At 36.9% G+C, this 21,173-nt stretch overlaps 1 protein-coding gene and 1 long non-coding RNA gene across 2 annotated transcripts; one reads left to right on the forward strand and one right to left on the reverse strand.

Annotated features, from left to right (window-relative positions):
* Positions 1 to 10,246: 10,246 nt before the first annotated feature.
* LOC120273920 lies at positions 10,247 to 12,544 on the forward strand. The gene is made up of 4 exons (XR_005540654.1): positions 10,247 to 10,294; positions 11,411 to 11,506; positions 11,898 to 11,950; positions 12,524 to 12,544. It is a non-coding gene; the product is annotated as an uncharacterized LOC120273920 (long non-coding RNA).
* A 2,019-nt stretch (positions 12,545 to 14,563) lies between these two features.
* LOC120273918 lies at positions 14,564 to 19,800 on the reverse strand. Its single transcript, XM_039280662.1, has 7 exons — positions 19,540 to 19,800; positions 18,630 to 18,833; positions 17,432 to 17,527; positions 16,989 to 17,041; positions 16,314 to 16,410; positions 15,504 to 15,577; positions 14,564 to 14,876 (listed from the first exon to the last, which is right to left on the reverse strand). Exons 1-7 carry the CDS (start codon positions 19,690 to 19,692, stop codon positions 14,579 to 14,581), a joined length of 975 nt encoding a protein of 324 aa, XP_039136596.1. The 5' UTR covers positions 19,693 to 19,800; the 3' UTR covers positions 14,564 to 14,578.
* Positions 19,801 to 21,173: the final 1,373 nt, after the last annotated feature.

Raw genomic sequence — 21,173 nt, forward strand, 5'->3', positions numbered from 1 at the left:
CACGATAATGTTGGACCAAGTGGGAGAATGTTAGTTTGAGTCCTATTCTGAATTCAACTTCATGATGATATTGATTCAAACTGAATTCAAACTAAATAAAGTGGTCCATAACTTATCTGGTGGAATCTTAATTTAATTCTAATTGGCACTTTGAGTTGTGATCTAACTCAAACCTTTAAGTTGAGTTAATCCTTTGATGGTGAGGATTATATATAGACAACACCAGGGGTCTCCAATCTAATATCGTTCTAACAAATACTTAGCTCCATCAGTGGGAGAGGACGGGATAGATTGGAAGAGTCCCTGGTTACTTCAAGCGTGGACTCAAGGCTCTCGTCGTCTTTAACAAATTGCTATGGCTGGAGGTAAGTGATTCTGCTTCCGCATATAATATACGACATAGATGTCGTAATTAAGTTTGATGAAAAAATCTAACATGAGGCGCATCATCTGCCCCAACGGGCTCAGGTTCATACCTCTGTTCTTGAAGACAAGGCGATGAGGTTTCAAGCTGCTCAGATGGACTCACGCGTGGTTGGGTGATAACGCGATGCTTCGCGCTCTTGCCACGGACCCAGGTTCAGTACTCCGGCATGGATCCATCCACCGGCGAAGTGACCACCATCTATTGCGGCATGCTAAAGGAGTCCTTCCGGGCATTTGGTTGCTGATCCGATTCCACAAACTTGCCCCCGACTCTGAAAGCCTTGTCTCCCCAACAAGGTTCATCAATAGGACCTCTTTGGAGTTTTTCCATCGACGACCCATTCTCTCTCTCTCTCTGTTTCTGTCTTGGTTTCGAGTTTCTTGGAAAACTTTTGATTGGGGAATTTTGGAAATTTTGAGATATTTATAAACATAGTTTAACTAATTAGTGATAAAATTAACTGCATTAACTAATAACAGTTCAGTGAGAGTTGAAATTTTTACACGTGATGCTAATATATGTTTATAGATATATATAGTATAACTAACCAGTTGAAAAATTAACTTTATTATGGTTGTACAGTAACTATAACAGTTCAATTTCTACACGAGATTGGTTTTGGGAAAATAAAAAGCCATGCATAGTACATGCCATGGATGCTAGGCATGCTTTTTATTCTATCTTTTCCTTTTTCATCTCAACCGATCTCTCTCTCGACTCTTCGCCGGATGCTTCCTCGATTGGAATAACAGCAACATCTCTATCCTCGTCACCAGTGCTTCCTGCTTCGTTGGATCGCATTGTTGAAGAAATGATTGAAGATGGCGAGCAGGGTGGTGAATGTGAGCACACACATGGGTGGAAGATCACGTCTTGATCAGGATGGAGAAGGGGCATGGTGCGAAGAAGGACTGAGGGCATGGGTGCCCGGGATGGCATTGTTCGGTCCGGATGGTTCTCTCGAAGAAGTAAGGAGAAGAGCATGGTTTGACTAAATGGCAGTTGAAGTAGCTGAAGAATTTTTGAATGAAAATGAATGTTATATTCAGTCAATCTCGATCTGGGTGTTAGTGAACATCAATGCCAGCTCACTTTAAGTTTTAAAAGTGAACAATGAGAAAGCTAGATTTGGTGTTAACCAATGAGAGTTTAATGTTTTGTCTACTGGGTTGTAATAGAATATTATAAAAGCTAATGCTGGTGCTTCTGATTGGCTCTAAAAGCTTTCTTCTCATTCTGTCCTGTTTGACCCCTTGACCAAGTGTGAGAATAACTCAGGCATTTTCATCAAACATGAGGTTTCTCTGTGCATTTTCGTCCGAACACCTTTCTTCTCCCTCTCATCCGCGTTTTGTTTCTCATCACGCATGCTCTCCATCGCCCTCTCACTAAATGCGGTGATGGCATGTTCGTTGATCCTTTTTCTTGCACGGTAGTTGTTTCTGAAACAGGAAAACAGAGAAGACAGAGAAAGAGAGAGAGAGAGAGAGAGAGAAGAATGGCCGTGGGATCGTAGAAGGATGAGGCTATGGGGCCTGCGCGCTCCTAGCTCTTCCTCTCATCCTCCCGCTTTCCTTCTCTCTCTTTCTCTTTCTCTCATTTCGACTCATTAATTTTCTGTTTGTTTCTATCTTTTGCCGGTAGATGAGGTTTTGATTTATAGTTTTGAAAACTAGTAATATAAATATTTTTATAATTTTTAAATGATATGAAATCATAACTAATTTTGTTGTTTAATGGAATTGGACTCCCAATCAGTGACAGCTTATTTTTGAATTTGGATTTCATTTCTAAATTCCGAATTTAAATGTGTCTCTAACAAACTTTGTCCTACAACTTAACCTTGTTTGGTTCGAGGAGGAAAGTGGTGAAGAGTGAGGGAGGGCATGGAGGGTTTGAGAAAATATTGTATTTGGATCTCGTGGAGGGTGCTGGAGGGAGTAGTTTATGTTTTGGTTTGAGGAGTGGGGAGGAGAGAGAGAGTAGTGTAATGTGTATTTATTTATTTTGCCCTTATGTCTGATAAAAATAGGTAATAATATATAATAATAATCAATTGTAGAATAATAATAATAACACAATATATAATATATGATAAACATTATAAAGCACACACGATAATTAGGGAAAAATATTTATTCGATTAGAGGATGTAAAGTAACTGTTTTGATTATAATGACATGATATTGGTTAAAATGTGAACGACTACAGGTGATCGTTTCAAAAGCGTCCTCTATTTTGTCGTATCATAATGGCATGGTGAAAACTTGTCTTTGGAGCGTCACTATCATATTTAACAAAATATGCTCGCTGATAAGCATATTCACAATCCCAAACAAACAATATTTCTGCATCTGATAGGAATTCTACGTATGGGTGAAAGGGCATTAATGGTATTTTGCGTTATTTAAAGTACAATAAACATCCGGCTCCCAAAGACTACATTTGGAGGTGGATGGTAGTGAGGAGGGTGACGCACCCCTCCTCACTCTGCCAGGCTCTCTCGGCAACCAGCCAGCTGCAATCTCCCTGCACTCCTCCTCAACCAAAACAAAAGCCCTTTGTCTTCTCTTTTTGACAGCGCATAATTATTTTAAATATCAATAAAGTAATAATTATTAAATAAGAAATAATATTTATTTATTTATTTATAAAACACTGGAGTGTTATGCTTGCAATAGCACCTCCGCTCCCTTACCCTTAATCTGTCTGATCAGATCAATCCTTTATTGAGTGATGAATTCATAGCAGATTTACCAATTTATTGTTATAAAAGGTCGATGTGGTATAAAAGCATGATTTTCAACATATGATTTTATGTTTGTGTGTGGAATTGAAGTATTGTTTATTAAATTTTCGCGAGGAGATCAATAGATTAAAAATAAGTTTGTTTATCAAAGTCAAGCCTCACTTAGCGGTTGAAGGCTTGATGCAACGGGTTTTCCCTGTTGAGTGGGAAACCATATAGAGTAAAAGAAAACGTTTGTACTACCAAAGGCTGAAAATCGCGAGGTTTAGTTTTTGAAATCCTATTTATAATACCCAGTGTAATGACTATACTCTATAATAGTCGCATCACAAACTAACTATGTATTTATAATTTAAAAGGTAAGTGAGCAAATTATCTTGCACTTGATTTAAGTTATGCATACACACCATGTTCCTATGTTTATAATAATTATTAGCTCTATTTGCAATAATTACGTGAAATACTTGTGATCGGCGCGTAATAATAATGCGTCGCCACAATGAGGAAACTGATTTTCCTTTGCATAATATATTCTTAGAAACTCTCTACTATGCTTCACAAAATATGTGGGAATTTTTGTTTGCATAATTTAATTCGTCATACACGTGATATACCATGTTTATAATAATTTATGTATACTCTTATTTATAGTAATCTAAAGCTAGTAATTATACTATATTTACGGTGTGCACTTATGAAATATCTTAAATAACTTGCATGTAATATTGCATAGAAACTCTCTCTTTTATGTTTCACAGAAAATATACTGCGACTTTTCTTGCATAATTTAATTGTGCATAGCATGATATTCCTATGTTTTATAATAAATTATGCTCTAGTATAATATATATAGTATAATTTAAATTAGATAAGTATAAATTAACTAATATAATTAAAATTGATTGTTTAAAAATCAAAATAGAGCAGGAGAAATGTTTTATTTGGTACGTTTTTGGCATTTGTAAGCTGACCACGATGTACCTAGTCGTGACAGCTGGCAGACATTGTGATCATCATAGACCAATCTCCCAAAAGCCCGCCTGGCTTCTTCATCATCATCCATAACGCTTTTAGGCCTTCCTAGGTTTGGACGCACAGCTGCTGCTGATCTACGTGTTTAGTATGTGACATGATACTAAATCTCGGGAGTTACACGTGCATTTCAAAGAGTTAAAGATGTGTCCAGTGCAGTCGCAGCATAGAAGCTCATTGCTAGCAGTGACTGACGAAACCCATCTAACTACACTACTCATAGAAAAGAGCTTGCGGACTACGCATGACTGTTAGGGGTTTGCCTGTGGGCACAGGGAACGAAGTGTGGTTTTGCCACCATCATCCAACAACTTTGGAGAGCATGCAGTCCGGACGACGAGGGACCGGTTGGGCATTTGATGTCTAGTAGACAAGAGTGGAGAGGGTACCTATTGGAGGAAGAGAGGGAGGAAGAAAGAAGAAGAAGAAGAAGCTCACGAGCTCTGCCGTTGTTGTTCTGCCGTCACGTTGCTAGTGATGGGCAAGTTTAAGCTCGGGAGATATCGCGCGGAATCTCGACCCACACTAATAGATCAACTCGGTATGGAAAGCTATTGAGCGGACGAGAGCTCAGGCCATGTCTTTGAGTGTTGTAGACTCCTTGGTGGTGAGACATGGTACACGCGAGACTTGAGCACAGCACTGATAGCATTAAGCACCAAGACATCTGCACTTGAGCACATGTTGTCATTGGAACACGACATACATCTTTGCCATGCGTCGCGGAAGCAGTATAGGTATATGGAGACATATGACAGCAATGTGACGGCTCGGCAGTTCTTCAACATTATGTGCAAGCGTTGACGCGAGCACCGTCACCGAGAAAGCAATTCCGCCTAGTCGATTAGATGGGAGTAAAGTTGGAAATAATTGTTTAATTATGATCATTGCTCCGTATGTTCGATGATTTTACTCCATTGTTAGAGGGTATTTATATTTGTTTGTAGTTTGCCGTATCTCATGTCAAAATACAGTATTGGTACATTAGGATTTATATAATTATATGTGGTTTCAACTATAGCAAATACATGTATATATGATTTTAATTATAAATTTCAATATTTATTTTAATAGTTACATATAGGCTTGAGTTTGAATGATTTGTGAAACCGTGTGCATATTAAAAATGATTTTTATCGTTAATGCTTGTGGCATTGGTTTTTACATTGCACAGTATAGGAATAATGTCAGTGGATTTGGACTTTCGAGTATTATGTATATATTGTCACTATTAAGTTTTCCACGAGGTTTTTAATCGTGACTATGGACTTTAGTCGAAACCGCAGTGGGTGGAGGGTTCGGGTTCCGATCCGATCGATGGGGAGGTTGCGTCAGTCGACGCAGGTTTACCCTTGGTCGAGATGCTTAGAGCCATTGATAGGGGTTTTGTTATGTGACACAGGGACTTGCGCACCACGCAGGGGATCTCAATGCAGCGTTAAGGATATGAAGACCTTGGCGATTCTCAACCTAAGTCGCGATGGGGGCTAAGTCGAGTGTTAGTGGGCGATCGTTTAAGAATGATTTCTACGATTCGATCGTCAAAAGATATTATTTTTGGATTATGAAGGAGAGAGCGATATTGTTACTCTTAATTAGTAGAGGCGGGTCTCTCACAAAAATTATATTTCCTTGGAAAATTAATTTGATGATGATTCATATGATGAGTTTATGTTTTTAAAAGCTCTTAAAACTTGTAATTTGCCAAAGTATTGGTATCTATGAAAGTTAGGAGTTATTGTGAAATTGATCTTTATATACTTTATATATGTTATACTTAATTATTTGAAATTATTGAGTCCACTATCAGCGACTGAAATGATGTTACTGAGTTGTAGGAGCGAGGACTTCTACTAGATTGCTTGTGTGAGTATAGAGTTAGTCGGGAGTTGAGTTCGGTATTGTAGTGGTCCACCTTCTTTTCTATTTGTTGGTGTTGTGGTTGTACTACTTAAAATTAGAGTAATTATGTTTATTATATTACGTGTATTTAAACACATGTAGTTGGTGTAAAAGTTGTTTAGTACGTGTTTTTGTAAGTCGATTTTTGTTTCTGAAGTGGTAGTTTTCTAGTTACAATGGGTTTTTAAGCGATGGGTCTTGTGTTGTCTCGATAAAAGTGGTGTGTGATTGAGATATAGCAAGAAAGTTTTGTTGTAGAGCTTGTTCACATGGTTTTTAATATGAAGTTTTTATTTGTTGCATTCATTATTTCCTTAATGCAGATTTTTTTAATAAATAGTAAATAAAAATGCCATGCATTTTGGTGCATGAGCAACATTTATGATGATAGGAAATTACAAATATAGGTTGAAGTTTTTAACCCATAAAATTTGTCAAAGCATGTTGTTCTTCGTTATAGTTTTTAAATTTAAGTATGAATTTAGATGCACTTTCCATAATTGATCGTCACATGACTACTGTGAGGAGATATCTTCTAAACATAATCTTCATCTTGATCTTTTTAACTCTTATATCTTTTCATGTGTCATGACATCAACATTTTTGCTATATCATCCTAGTCATCACTTTGTTGTTGAGTCATCGATGCCACATCACGCTTCTACTTACCAGTATCGATTACTCGAACGTCAGTATAATGCCCGATCTATGTCATCGGACTTAACAGATTAACGAGAACAGCGTTTTCTCTTTCGTTGAGTGAATATAAAAACTTTTTAATAGATTTTATGATAAAAAAGAGATTGATATATTATACTCAATGAGTATTAATCTAATTGTTGGATTAAATATGACGTAATTATTTCATGATGCAGAAAAGGGGAGGGAATTTAATCACGCTAACAACTACCATGGCTCAAATTAAACATATTACTTATTAATTATATATCTATACAATACTATCAGTATATATATATATATATATTCCTAAATATTTTACTCACCTATTTACGATCGCATATCATTAAGAGCAAGAAAGTACTACATATTTAAAGATTTGTTAGTGCGACCGTACTATTTAATTGGCATGATTTGACGCTAAGGCATGATGATGTGGCAACCATGGTAACAAGGCATAATTGATGGCGTGGCAAACATGGTGACATGGCGAGAGACTTGGGTGCAAAATGAACATCTTGAAGATCTTGGTGGAGCTATTTTTTTAGTATGTCATAACATGTGGAGAGCAAATATCTTGAAGATCAGTGGTGAGAAAGTATCTTAAAAGATCTTGGTGGAGTTATTTTTAGCGATACATTACAACTTGAAGACAAGATCAAATTAAGACCATATTTAGGTGATTTGATTGAAGACTAAATATGGTGGAACTAATTAAAAAGAAAGATTTATTCATGGTGTGAATGAAGACTAATAGAAGATATGATTTGAAGAATCACGATGAAGATTGATTGAAGTACATTGAAGGCGAGATTTGAGGGACCAAACTTGGGTGAATTGAAGATCGAGTTTGGAGAATCTTTGAAAACAAATTTAGGTGAATTGAAGACTAAGTTTGGCGAGTTTCATGGAAGGCGCTAGGGCGTGCGCCCTTGCGAGGGGACTACGTGATGAGGAGGCCGAGGGAGGTAGGCTAGTTCTTGCCGCGATCGGGATCGGGGAGATTTGTTGCATCGACTCGGAACTAAGCATGACCGAGGAGGTTGATGGGTCTTGAGGTCGTCCGCATAGCGTGAGCGAAGCTCGATCAAGTCGGTGATCGGGGAGCCATGTTGCAACTTATGTTACAGACCAGAGTTCTGACAGTGTAATTTCGGCGAGGTTTTTAAATTAGTAGCCGTGGAGATTCTAAAAGAGGTATGTGCTTATGTTGGGACGTTGAGGCGTCTATATAAACTACTCTTTGCTACGTGAGATTGTAGGTGTGACTCTTGGGTGACTTTCTTTGAGGAGAGTGTGTGAGCCTGGGACAATCTAGAGAGGGTAGTGATCTTTATTATTAAGAGTGTGGTGACAAGTGTTTGTAGTTATCTATTTTTCACTCTTTTTAGTGGATTGTTTATCTCGGGACTTGGCCCCAGGAGACGTGGCGAGCGGGACTCGAGGCCGGAGTTACTCAACGTGTGTGTGTCTCCTTGTGTTTGTTTGTGTCTCTTTCTTTTATTGGTTTTGTGTGAGACTTATGAGTCTTGAGTGTTCTGTCTATGCAAGCGTAGCACGGGAGGAGCTATGCAATTGAATATCGATCATAGTTGTCGTTGTTGTGAATATGGCTTGACAATTTTCAAGATGACGATACTTAACAATTAATTAATAGGTACTGTTATAGAATAAGGAAATGCTTATAAAATCTGTGCAAATCTGAAAAATTCGAGTTTTGGAACAAGGGCAAAGAGGACGAGTGTGTTTAGTTCATACAAATATCAGGAGATTATATATTTCGATATCACACACCCTGAAGCAGAAGTGCACATGTGTTTATGCCCGTATAGATCTCATGAATCCGATTTTGCAAAAAATATGATCCTGAGCATGGCCCAAACATAGGCGTGCTTCAACTTATAAATTGAGAATCTTAAAAACCATTGTTTCATTTGAAAACAAAAAGTGAGAAATTTAAAAAGAGCGTTTTTGAACAATTGGACCAGAGAACTTGGTATCGAGAATTTCAAATAGCTTGATTGGTTTGATTCTTCAAACAAGTGAAGAAGAAGAGTTAACTTGTGATTCATGCTCATAAGCCTATGTAAATTGTGCATATTTACATTCATAACCTTCTAAAGTTTCTAATTAAAGTCAAATGTTATATATAAATAAGGAAATATAAAGGTTAATTTTAGAAAAAATGCTAGATATCTTTGAAGACTTGCCCAGCATTCGATCAGCACCGTCCATTTGAATCAGTTGTATTTAATCAGCGGCTCTCCATTCGCCACGTCATTCAACCACGCGCCAACGACCACCGCAACGACACTGTATATATATCTTGGTCCGGTGTCGCATTTAGGGGCTCGGAACGGAATCGTCGGGAGGAATCCCAAGCGAAGCGAAAGCTCTCAGCTCGTCGTCGGCGCCGGTGATCCGCCGTGAGATCGGCAACGATAATCGTCGTGGCTCCGGAACGCCATGAACAAGGCCGTCGAGGCGGGTGGGAAGAACAATCTCACCCGCACCGTTCGTAGCTACGCCGACACTGTCGTCCACCACGCCGGCCAGGCCATGGCCCGAAGGCGCCAAGATCCTCAGGACCGAATGGTTTGTTTGCCCTGATTTCTACTTGCTTGTCTGATGCTGCTTATTGTGTTTCATTCCTTGCTGGAATGCGATTTAGGGTTTAGTATCTGTAAGAACTGCTAGTTTCTCAGAGATTGATGTGTTGTTTTGGGATTTCGAGTTAATTCATTGGAAATGTTGTTGTTTTGGCGTTATTTTGGAAAGCCAAGGGTTAGTGCATCTAATCCTAGCTTTTTCTTCCTTATTTACTAGTGTTTTTCAATTTACCCTTTTTATGTGAATCCTGAAATCAGGTTGAATCAGATAATACTTTTTGCCTTTTAAAATGGTTCTTCTTTATCCTTTCTGGGATGATTACAAAAAGTGCTTCTGAATTATCTGATTGCATTGAGTTGCTAATTAGCTTGGAGTATCTTTGTTGTGCCTTTTCTAAGACTGTTTAGAACCTCTATCCCTTCTTTCCTTTTGTTACATCATATTGCAGCATTAGAGTTTTGATTGCTAAGTTTCTTAGAATTTGAAGATGGACTTGGAGAAATAATTTAATTTGCAAATATTACCACTTATGAAGTGAAAGTAGTGAGCTGACTTTTCTGAGCAAGCAGGATGAGTGTGTAAATGGGACCATAAGAAAATATCTTCCTCTCTTGATAGTTTGATGTAATTTCTTACTGTCAGTTATCTTATACCATGTAATATTCTGTATCTTGCATAATTTGCAGGGCATCCGAAACTATAAAAGCTTTAAGCAGACAGTTAGAAGATTGGAAGAAGCTTCTGTCTCGTTCAGAGGTGTAGAGAGAAGTCAGCTGCTGAGAAGATGGTTGAGTTTAGCTCTTAAAGATATAGAAAAAGAATGTCTGCAGATTCTGCTGTCTCTGAAACAATCTCAATCCTCAGATGAGCCTGACTCTCCTAGAAATATTTCTACGGTGAGTGGATTATTGGTTTTGAATTGTATGATTGTGTTATTTGTTTCTAAATGACGACAAAAATTTGTCCTCATCTTGTGTTCTGGCTTTTTGTTGACCTTTTTTTTTGTTGTAGTAAGATTCTTGTCAGAGACTTGTTTGTGCAAGTCTAACATGTCGAGACAACAAATCTTAACGTAAGATGTGATTAGCTTGTATGCACATTATCATCATTTTGTACCATGCATAATTAACAGTTTTGAACTTTTTAATGTTTTAAGCACATGAACTCACAACCTTGTATCTGAATACAGTCCTAGCATCTGGCACTTGAAGTACTTTATCCATTCAGTGAAAGTTATAGGCTTTTAAAAATCCAATAGTTTACGCAATCCCAAAAGTGGATCAGAATTTAAAAAGTTTAACTAACATAAGATACAAAATTGGGATTTTTGTATTTAGTATTTTATTATAGATCACCATAATCATAGATATCAGTATATCCAAATGTTTTTCTTTTTGTAAAGAATAATAAAAATCTGTGAATATTTAAGTGTCTATGTTTGGTACTACGTTGATAATTCATAGGCACATAATTGCTGATTTAAGTTTTTGTGCATTTATATCCCCGATTTTCACTTTCGACAATGCTATCTTGCTGGAAGGTTTCATTAATCTAGGCCTGCATTAAAGATTATTATGAATACTAACTCCTTTTCTTCTCTCTCTCTCTTTTTTTAAATATCTTTATTTTTCTCTGAATCGTTTGCTAAGGTATATCTACGCATACTGTTTTTGATAGTGAGCATAAGTAGCATTAAATTTCACTTTTTGCACAATTATCTGCTGTAGAATGCTCTATTTGTTAATCCTGCAGATAAAAGGAAATTCTGAATTCTACCTGCTTTATGAACTCCTAATAGTGATATCTACAAAGCAGGTTGATTATACATTTGTAGATCTTAATACATGTCTGCTGCTTAATACTTCCTAATTGGATTGCCTGCTACATCATGCTAGAGAATAAGTTCTCCATTGTTGGTTAATTACATTAGAGATAAATTAGAAAATTTTAGGTGTTCATTATGCATGGTTATAATAAGAATGTCTTATGTTGCTCCTTATTGTTGCAAACAGGTGCTATTCTTTGATTCAGATATGGAAGGCGAGCCCATGAACTTCCGTGATGTTTTTCTTTATAGTCAAGCTCTTGAAGGAATAACAATATCCATGGTAAGTTCGTGCTAAAATCTAGTTTGACATCGATTTTCTTTGTACAAGCAAGATGGAATGCAGTTAGAGGATGCCTAGCTTTCTAGCAACTAATGACCGGTCTAGTTTGCAAAATTTGAAGTTGTTAGTAATGGTTAGGTTGTCATTTCTTGTCTCTTGCCATGTGGTTGGTGGTCACCAGGGGCAAAGCTACTTGATCTTTGTTTTTTGTTACTTAAACAAAATTAAAATTATTGCAATGATTGCTAAACAAGAAGTAAAATATTTAACTTTCTGAATGTTGCCTGAGCAGCATATGGATAATGTTGAGTCAAAACTTTATTTTCTGAATTCATGTAAATTTTGAGATTTTTCTGGCTGTTTTATTACAACTATCTCTTATCTGCGACAGATTCTGGAGGCACCAAATGAGGAAGAGGTTTCTTTGCTTTTGGAGATATTTGGGTGAGTCCAGGTTCATATGGTTCCCTTATGCTATAATACATGATTCATTTAACTTCCGGTCACCGTAGTCCATGCTCAGAATTATGTAGTTGATTTTTGATATAGAATATAATTCTAAGTGTAAACAGGCCCACTTAGGCTGCCATTTTGGCAATCCCATTTATGTAACTTAAATTGAATTAATCTAGTCTCTGGCCTCGACTCATTCAGGAAATTGATGCAGGCCATGGAATGCGTTCCTTTCTGCATAGCCCACCCTTAATTTAAGGCTCAATTTAGGACTACTTTTCCTAAGTGCATCTCTACAGTTAGCTAATGATTCTTGCTTCACTACCTCTCTTATCTAGAAAGTTCATTTGTGCATATCAGATGAAGGGAATAGAACTAAACACATCCTTGGAACAGGCAATCCTCATTGAGTCGGATGTCATTTTAGAATTTTGTAAAACTCTCTCTCATGAGTTTGCAAAATCTTGTTTCCTCATATTGTAAAATTTGTCTTTTCAAGTTTAAATTGTAGGTCTTTCTGTAAAATTCTATAATTTTAACAGTTTTGGTTTATTACAGTAGCAGACTTTGTATTACAGGGGGAAGAGTCCATAATGCCATTGTTAGCAGTATTCAAGACTTGGCAAAGGCATTCTCAACTTATCAGGATGAAGTATTGGTATGTTTGTTACTTATGCCCTTTCTTTTTCCTTTTTTGAGCTACTAGCAGGGCATCATCATGTCATGTATGCACTTAATGTTTCAATGTGTGAATGTGCATGCTAACCTTATAAAATTATTGATTTTGCTCTTGGATTAAGGTTGCAGCTGCTTATGCCATGTCCATGTGCAAATTTAATTCATAAACCATAGAAAACATGTATCAAATGGATGTATTTACGGCGTTTTTATGAAAAAGATGTACTTTGGAGATATATTCATTCCTGAGCTTTTGGTAAAAAAATCAAAATGGTTGTAGTCTTTGGAATGACAATCGTACAGGACACGAATTAAAGCTAAGTATGTCTGCATCTATCGTTATAGAAAATTTGATCTGGCAACTCTTAAATTCTGAACCAGTGACACATTCTGTTTAGTTTGCATGGAATGATCTGATCTTATGAGAGAATATGCTATGCTATGGAATCACCTTAGATTGATGCTGTGGCCTTGGAAGCTGACATAGCTAAATCGGCAAAATGTTTGTTAACCAAAGTCATGACGTGAAAATACGATAGCTTTCTGGTGGTGTTGTTCTTCGTGATCGGTTGGAACAATTTGGGTATCTAAATGCTGCATTAATGGCATCTTTTCTAACTCATAAAGTGATTTATTGTGTTTCACAAAAGAGATTCAGAACACTACTTTACATTTTCCTTGTGTGTGGTCGAGTAATTGCAGGTAAAAGCGAGGAAGAGCTACCTCATTTTGGCACAGAGTGCACATTACTGGACTGAAAGTAAATGCTGATGTATCACGGTATGATCAATTAGACCATTTGGTTATTCTTCAGATGTGCCAAAATCATTTTATCCTTTAGGAATGTTAATATACTGGTTTATGCCACCCGCGATGGCTTCACCACGGGCAGCATGATTATCATATTTGGTTGTTGAACAGCTGATGCTGATGGTACTTTTGGGACATGATGCTAACGATTATGATATTGTTGAAGCAGGGGTGCAGCAGGAGGGTACGATGTGCTTTTGGTCAAATCTATTTTCACCATGCTCTCTTGGTATGCATTTGTTGACTTGGTTGCATTGTTAATTGGTTCATGAATCTCTATTAGTTTCTTCTGCATGAAGTTATGTATATACCCATGCCCATTTGTTTGCAATTTACTTCAGTAGCAGAATAAACCAAAGTCATTTTAAATGTTCTTTGATCTACATATTGAGTTTTCATTTTGATCATCCCCACCTTTGTTATTTGAATGAAAATGTCCACGATGGGAGATCTATATGTGTTTCAAACTGATTCTCAGTTATTTGTTCCTTTTGTCCCTGTGTGTTCTGTGGAACAGATGCCAGTCACAAACACAAAGAACAGAGGCATGAAAACCAAACGGAACACCAGCACACACCTGGGCAAGGCATGGGCACTGGTGAATATGCAGAATCTTTCGCAGATAATGACAAAGCACCCCTAACACGGTGGGTCAATGGCCCAATAAACTGTCGGTCACAACATCTTGTGTCTTTAACTGCATTCTCAGTCTCCTTTTGACTTTTTAAACGGGCCCAGTGCTGTGCTACAGAATATATACACCAAAGGACATCAGCAGTTCAAACAACATGCAGTCCCTTCACAATGTTAGAGTTCAAAAAGGAACTTGAGTTTTCGCCCAGCAGAAACAAAAGAATGGCCAAATGCATCTCACAGCAAAGTCTGGGCTTGGGGAAGATCTGGTTGGTGTGAGGCAAGTCCTCTCTAGAAGATTCCTTTTTATTTTGAACCTAAGATAATTCTAACATTGTGAAAAGAATTCCTTTTTTCAATCATTTATTTAATTCCTTCAAATAGGTCATAAAGATGTAATTGCAACAAAGAGTCAAGCATATAATTCATTAACATTGTACCTAAATTATTGAATCAGAATTCTAAAAAAAAAGTAAAAAATGCAAAATACAATTAAAATTACAAAATATTGAATAAACAATTGTTAGACACATTAAACACAATGTTAAAGAGTGCTTGTCGTGCTCTGCAAAAGAAAAAATTATGCATATTCACATAAAGCATACCCATATTCAAGCACTTAGTCTTACCCAACAAGTTCACGGGCACAACAAAGGAAATTATTAACAACAAGAATACCTCCACTGATGGCAGGGATGCTTTTCCAGTTTTTTCATTATCATCTTCATCTAATGGAACTTGCAACACTTTTACTTTGTTGATCTTTTGCAGCAGTTTTGAGGCTTCAGCATCTATTCTGCAAAACACCCACACACACACACACAAAAGAACAAAAGAACAAATAACTGAGAATCAGTTTGGCTTACACATACTCAGTCTCCCCACATCACAATGAACTTATTTTCATTCCAAATAACAAAATTGAGGATGATCAAATGAAGAAAACTCAGTAATAGTATGGTAGAATCAAGAACATTCAAAATGTAAAGCTTTATGAACCTAGAACTTCTCTTTTCCAAAACTGATAGAACATTCACCAGCTAATTCTCTTTTGAAGTAGATTGCAAACAAATGGGCACTTAGGTATATGACAGGATATTCTGCATGCAAGAAGAAACTAATAGGAGTTCATGAACTAATTAACAATGCAACAAGTCAAGAAATGCATACAAGAAACATAGTGAAAATAGATTTGACCAAAAGCACATCATTACCCTCCTGCTTGAACCCTGCCCCCTTCAACAATATCATAATCATTAGCATCATGTCCCAAAGTATAATAGCATCACTGTTCAACAACCAAATAGATAATCATGCCACGTAGTGAAGCCATGTTGGTGGCATAAACCAGTATATTAACATTCCTAAAGGATAAATGATTTTGCACATCTGAAGAATAACCAAATAGTCTAATTGATCATACCGTGATACATCAGCATTTACTTTCAGTCCAGTAATGGCACTCTGTGCAAATTGAAGTAGCTCTTCTCGCTTTACCTGATTATAAACCACACAAGGAAAATGTAAAGTGTGTTCTGAATTTTTTTTTTTTCTTTTTTGAGAAACACAATAAATCACTTTATGAAATTTAGAAGAAAAAAAAATGCCATTAATGCAGCATTTAGATACCCAAATTGTTCAACAAATCACAAGAACACCACCAGAAAGCTATCGTACTACGTCATGACTTTGCTAATAAACATTTTGGTTGACGCAGCTATGTCAGCTTTCCAAGGCTACAGCATCAATATAAGGTGTGATTCCATAGCATAGCATATTCTCTCATAAGATCAGATTAATTCCTATTAAAAACTAAACAGAATGTGTCACTGGTTCAGAATTTAAGATTGCCAGATCAAATTTTCTATAATGATAGAAAAATGAAACATACTTAACTTAATTCATGATTCCTGATACCAATTGTCATTCCAAAGACTACAACCATTTTATTTTTTACCAAAAGCTCAGGAATGAATATATCTCCAAAGTACATCTTTTTCATAAAAACGCCGTAAATACATCCATTTGATACATGTTTTCTATGGTTTATGAATTAAATTTGCACATGGACATGGCATAAGCAGCTGCAACCTTAATCCAAGAGCAAAATCAATAATTTTATAAGGTTAGCATGCACATTCACACATTGAAACATTAAGTGCATACATGACATGATGATGCCCTGCTAGTAGCTCAAAAAAGAAAAAAGAAAGGGCATAAGTAACAAACATACCAATACTTCATCCTGATAAGTTGAGAATGCCTTTGCCAAGTCTTGAATACTGCTAACAATGGCATTATGGACTTCCTTCCCCCCTGTAATACAAAGTCTGCATGTAATAAACCACCAAAACTGTTAAAATTATAGAATTTTACAGAAAGACCTACAATTTAAACTTGAAAAGACAAATTTTACAATATGAGGAAACAAGATTTTGCAAACTCATGAGAGAAAAAAAAAAAAGTTTTATAAAATTTAAAATGACATCCGACTCAATGAGGATTGCCTGTTCCAAGGATGTTTAGTTCTATTCCCTTCATCTGATATGCACAATGAACTTTCTAGATAAGAGAGGTAGTGAAGCAAGAATCATTAGCTAACTGTAGAGATGCACTTAGGAAAAGTAGTCCTAAATTGAGCCTTAAATTAAGGGTGGGCTATGCAGAAAGGAACGCATTCCATGGCCTGCATCAATTTCCTGAATGAGTCGAGCCAGAGACTAGATTAATTCAATTTAAGTTACATAAATGGGATTGCCAAAATGGCAGCCTAAGTGGGCCTGTTTACACTTAGAATTATATTCTATATCAAAAATCAACTACATAATTCTGAGCATGGACTACGGTGACCGGAAGTTAAATGAATCATGTATTATAGCATAAGGGAACCATATGAACCTGGACTCACCCAAATATCTCCAAAAGCAAAGAAACCTCTTCCTCATTTGGTGCCTCCAGAATCTGTCGCAGATAAGAGATAGTTGTAATAAAACAGCCAGAAAAATCTCAAAATTTACATGAATTCAGAAAATAAAGTTTTGACTCAACATTATCCATATGCTGCTCAGGCAACATTCAGAAAGTTAAATATTTTACTTCTTGTTTAGCAATCATTGCAATAATTTTAATTTTGTTTAAGTAACAAAAAACAAAGATCAAGTAGCTTTGCCCCTGGTGACCACCAACCACATGGCAAGAGACAAGAAATGACAACCTAACCATTACTAACAACTTCAAATTTTGCAAACTAGACCGGTCATTAGTTGCTAAGAAAGCTAGGCATCCTCTAACTGCATTCCATCTTGCTTGTACAAAGAAAATCGATGTCAAATAGATTTAGCACGAACTTACCATGGATATTGTTATTCCTTCAAGAGCTTGACTATAAAGAAAAACATCACGGAAGTTCATGGGCTCGCCTTCCATATCTGAATCAAAGAATAGCACCTGTTTGCAACAATAAGGAGCAACATAAGACATTCTTATTATAACCATGCATAATGAACACCTAAAATTTTCTAATTTATCTCTAATGTAATTAACCAACAATGGAGAACTTATTCTCTAGCATGATGTAGCAGGCAATCCAATTAGGAAGTATTAAGCAGCAGACATGTATTAAGATCTACAAATGTATAATCAACCTGCTTGTAGATACTATTAGGAGTTCATAAAGCAGGTAGAATTCAGAATTTCCTTATCTGCAGGATTAACAAATAGAGCATTCTACAGCAGATAATTGTGCAAAAGTGAAATTTAATGCTACTTATGCTCACTCATCAAAAACAGTATGCGTGTAGATATACCTTAGCAAACGCATTCAGAGAAAATAAAGATATTTAAAAAAAGAGAGAGAGAGAAGAAAAGGAGTTAGTATTCATAATAATCTTTAATGCAGGCCTAGATTAATGAAACCTTCCAGCAAGATAGCATTGTCGAAAGTGAAAATCGGGGATATAAATGCACAAAAACTTAAATCAGCAATTATGTGCCTATGAATTATCAACGTGTACCAAACATAGACACTTAAATATTCACAGATTTTATTATTCTTACAAAAAGAAAAACATTTGGATATACTGATATCTATGATTATGGTGATCTATAATAAAATACTAAATACAAAAAATCCCAATTTTGTATCTTATGTTAGTTAAACTTTTAAATTCTGATCCACTTTGGGATTGCTGTAAACTATTGGATTTTAAAAGCCTATAACTTTCACTGAATGGATAAAGTACTTCAAGTGCCAGATGCTAGGACTGTATTCAGATACAAGGTTGTGAGTTCATGTGCTTAAAACATTAAAAAGTTCAAAACTGTTAATTATGCATGGTACAAAATGATGATAATGTACATACAAGCTAATCAAGCATCTTACGTTAAGATTGTTGTCCGACATGTTAGACTTGCACAAACAAGTCTCTGACAAGAATCTTACTCCAACAGAGGTCAACAAAAAGCCAGAACACAAGATGAGGACAAATTTTTGTCGTCATTTAGAAACAAATAACACAATCATACAATTCAAAACCAATAATCCACTCACCGTAGAAATATTTCTAGGAGAGTCAGGCTCATCTGAGGATTGAGATTGCTCAGAGACAGCAGAATCTGCAGACATTCTTTCTATATCTTTAAGAGCAACTAACCATCTTCTCAGCAGCTGACTTCTCTCTACACCTCTGAACGAGACAGAAGCTTCTTCCAATCTTCTAACTGTCTGCTTAAAGCTTTTATAGTTTCGGATGCCCTGCAAATTATGCAAGATACAGAATATTACATGGTATAAGATAACTGACAGTAAGAAATTACATCAAACTATCAAGAGAGGAAGATATTTTCTTATGGTCCTATTTACACACTCTCATCCTGCTTGCTCAGAAAAGTCAGCTCACTACTTTCACTTCATAAGTGGTAATATTTGCAAATTAAATTATTTCTCCAAGTCCATCTTCAAATTCTAAGAAACTTAGCACCGAAAACTCTAATGCTGCAATATGATGTAACAAAAGGAAAGAAGGGATAGAGGTTCTAAACAGTCTTAGAAAAGGCACAACAAAGATACTCCAAGCTAATTAGCAACTCAATGCAATCAGATAATTCAGAAGCACTTTTTGTAATCATCCCAGAAAGGATAAAGAAGAACCATTTTAAAGGCAAAAGTATTATCTGATTCAACCTGATTTCATGATTCACATAAAAAAAGGGTAAATTGAAAACACTAGTAAATAAGGAAGAAAAAAAGCTAGGGATTAGATGCAATTAACCCTTGGCTTTCCAAAATAACGCCAAAACAACAACATTTCCAATGAATTAACTCGAAATCCCAAAACAACACATCAATCTCTGAGAAACTAGCAGTTCTTACAGATACTAAACCCTAAATCGCATTCCAGCAAGGAATGAAACACAATAAGCAGCATCAGACAAGCAAGTAGAAATCAGGGCAAACAAACCATTCGGTCCTGGAGGATCTTGGCGCCTTCGGCCATGGCCTGGCCGGCGTGGTGGACGACAGTGTCGGCGTAGCTACGAACGGTGCGGGTGAGATTGTTCTTCCCACCCGCCTCGACGGCCTTGTTCATGGCGTTCCGGAGCCACGACGACATCGTTGCCGATCTCACGGCGGATCACCGGCGCCGACGACGAGCTGAGAGAGCTTTCGCTTCGCTTGGGATTCCTCCGACGATTCCGTTCCGAGCCCTAAATGCGACACCGGACCAAGATATATATACAGTGTCGTTGCGGTGGTCGTTGGCGCGTGGTTGAATGACGTGGCGAATGGAGAGCCGCTGATTAAATACAACTGATTCAAATGGACGGTGCTGATCGAATGCTGGGCAAGTCTTCAAAGATATCTAGCATTTTTTCTAAAATTAACCTTTATATTTCCTTATTTATATATAACATTTGACTTTAATTAGAAACTTTAGAAGGTTATGAATGTAAATATGCACAATTTACATAGGCTTATGAGCATGAATCACAAGCTAACTCTTCTTCACTTGTTTGAAGAATCAAACCAATCAAGCTATTTGAAATTTCGATACCAAGTTCTCTGGTCCAATTGTTCAAAACGCTCTTTTAAATTTCTCACTTTTGTTTTCAAATGAAACAATGGTTTTTAAGATTCTCAATTTATAAGTTGAAGCACGCCTATGTTTGGGCCATGCTCAGGATCATATTTTTTGCAAAATCGGATTCATGAGATCTATACGGGCATAAACACATGTGCACTTCGCTTCAGGGTGTGTATATCGAAATATATAATCTCCTGATATTTGTATGAACTAAACACACTCGTCCTCTTTGCCCTTGTTCCAAAACTCGAATTTTTCAGATTTGCACAGATTTTATAAGCATTTCCTTATTCTATAACAGTACCTATTAATTAATTGTTAAGTATCGTCATCTTGAAAATTGTCAAGCCATATTCACAACAACGACAACTATGATTGATATTCAATCTTGTTAGTTCCTCCGGTGTGGTTTGTGGGTATTAGGTAACACTTAAGCACTCATAGAAGTCTCACACAAACCAATAAAGAAAGAGCACACAAACAAACACAAGGAGACACACAATGTTGGTAACCCAGTTCGGAGTCCGCTCGCCTACGTCTGGGGGGCCAAGTCCGGAGATAAACAATCCACTAAAAGAGGTAAAAATAGATAACTACAAACACTTGTCACTCACACTCTTAACAATAAAGATCACTACCCTCTCTAGATTGTCTGGTGCTCACACACTCTCCTCAAAGAGTCACCCAAGAGTCACACCTACAATCTACGAGCAAGGTAGTTTATATAGACGCCTCAACGTCCCAAATATAGCACATACCTCTTTTAGAATCTCCACGGCTACTAATTTAAAAACCTGCCGAAATTAGCTGTTGTAACTCCTGTTGTAACATAAGTTGCAACATGGCCCTGACTGCTGACTTGACTGAGTTCTGGTTACGTTGCGGACGACCTCAAGACCCATCAACCTCCTGGTCATGCTTAGTCTGAGTCGATGCAGTCAAATCTCCTGATCCCGACTGCCGGCAACTAGCCTACCTCCTCAGTTCCTCATCACGTAGTCCCCTCGCAA

The sequence above is a fragment of the Dioscorea cayenensis genome, chromosome 12, assembly GCF_009730915.1.
Source record: "Dioscorea cayenensis subsp. rotundata cultivar TDr96_F1 chromosome 12, TDr96_F1_v2_PseudoChromosome.rev07_lg8_w22 25.fasta, whole genome shotgun sequence".
Taxonomy (NCBI): Eukaryota; Viridiplantae; Streptophyta; class Magnoliopsida; order Dioscoreales; family Dioscoreaceae; genus Dioscorea; species Dioscorea cayenensis.

Coding starts and splice junctions, on each gene's coding strand:
- LOC120273918 (XM_039280662.1), bottom strand. CDS start 19,692: ATGTCGTCGTGGCTCCGGAACGCCATGAACAAGGCCGTCGAGGCGGGT. Junction 18,834..19,539: donor AGATCCTCCAGGACCGAATG/GTTTGTTTGCCC, acceptor CATAATTTGCAG/GGCATCCGAAACTATAAAAG. Junction 15,578..16,313: donor CTTATCAGGATGAAGTATTG/GTATGTTTGTTA, acceptor GTTTATAATCAG/GTAAAGCGAGAAGAGCTACT.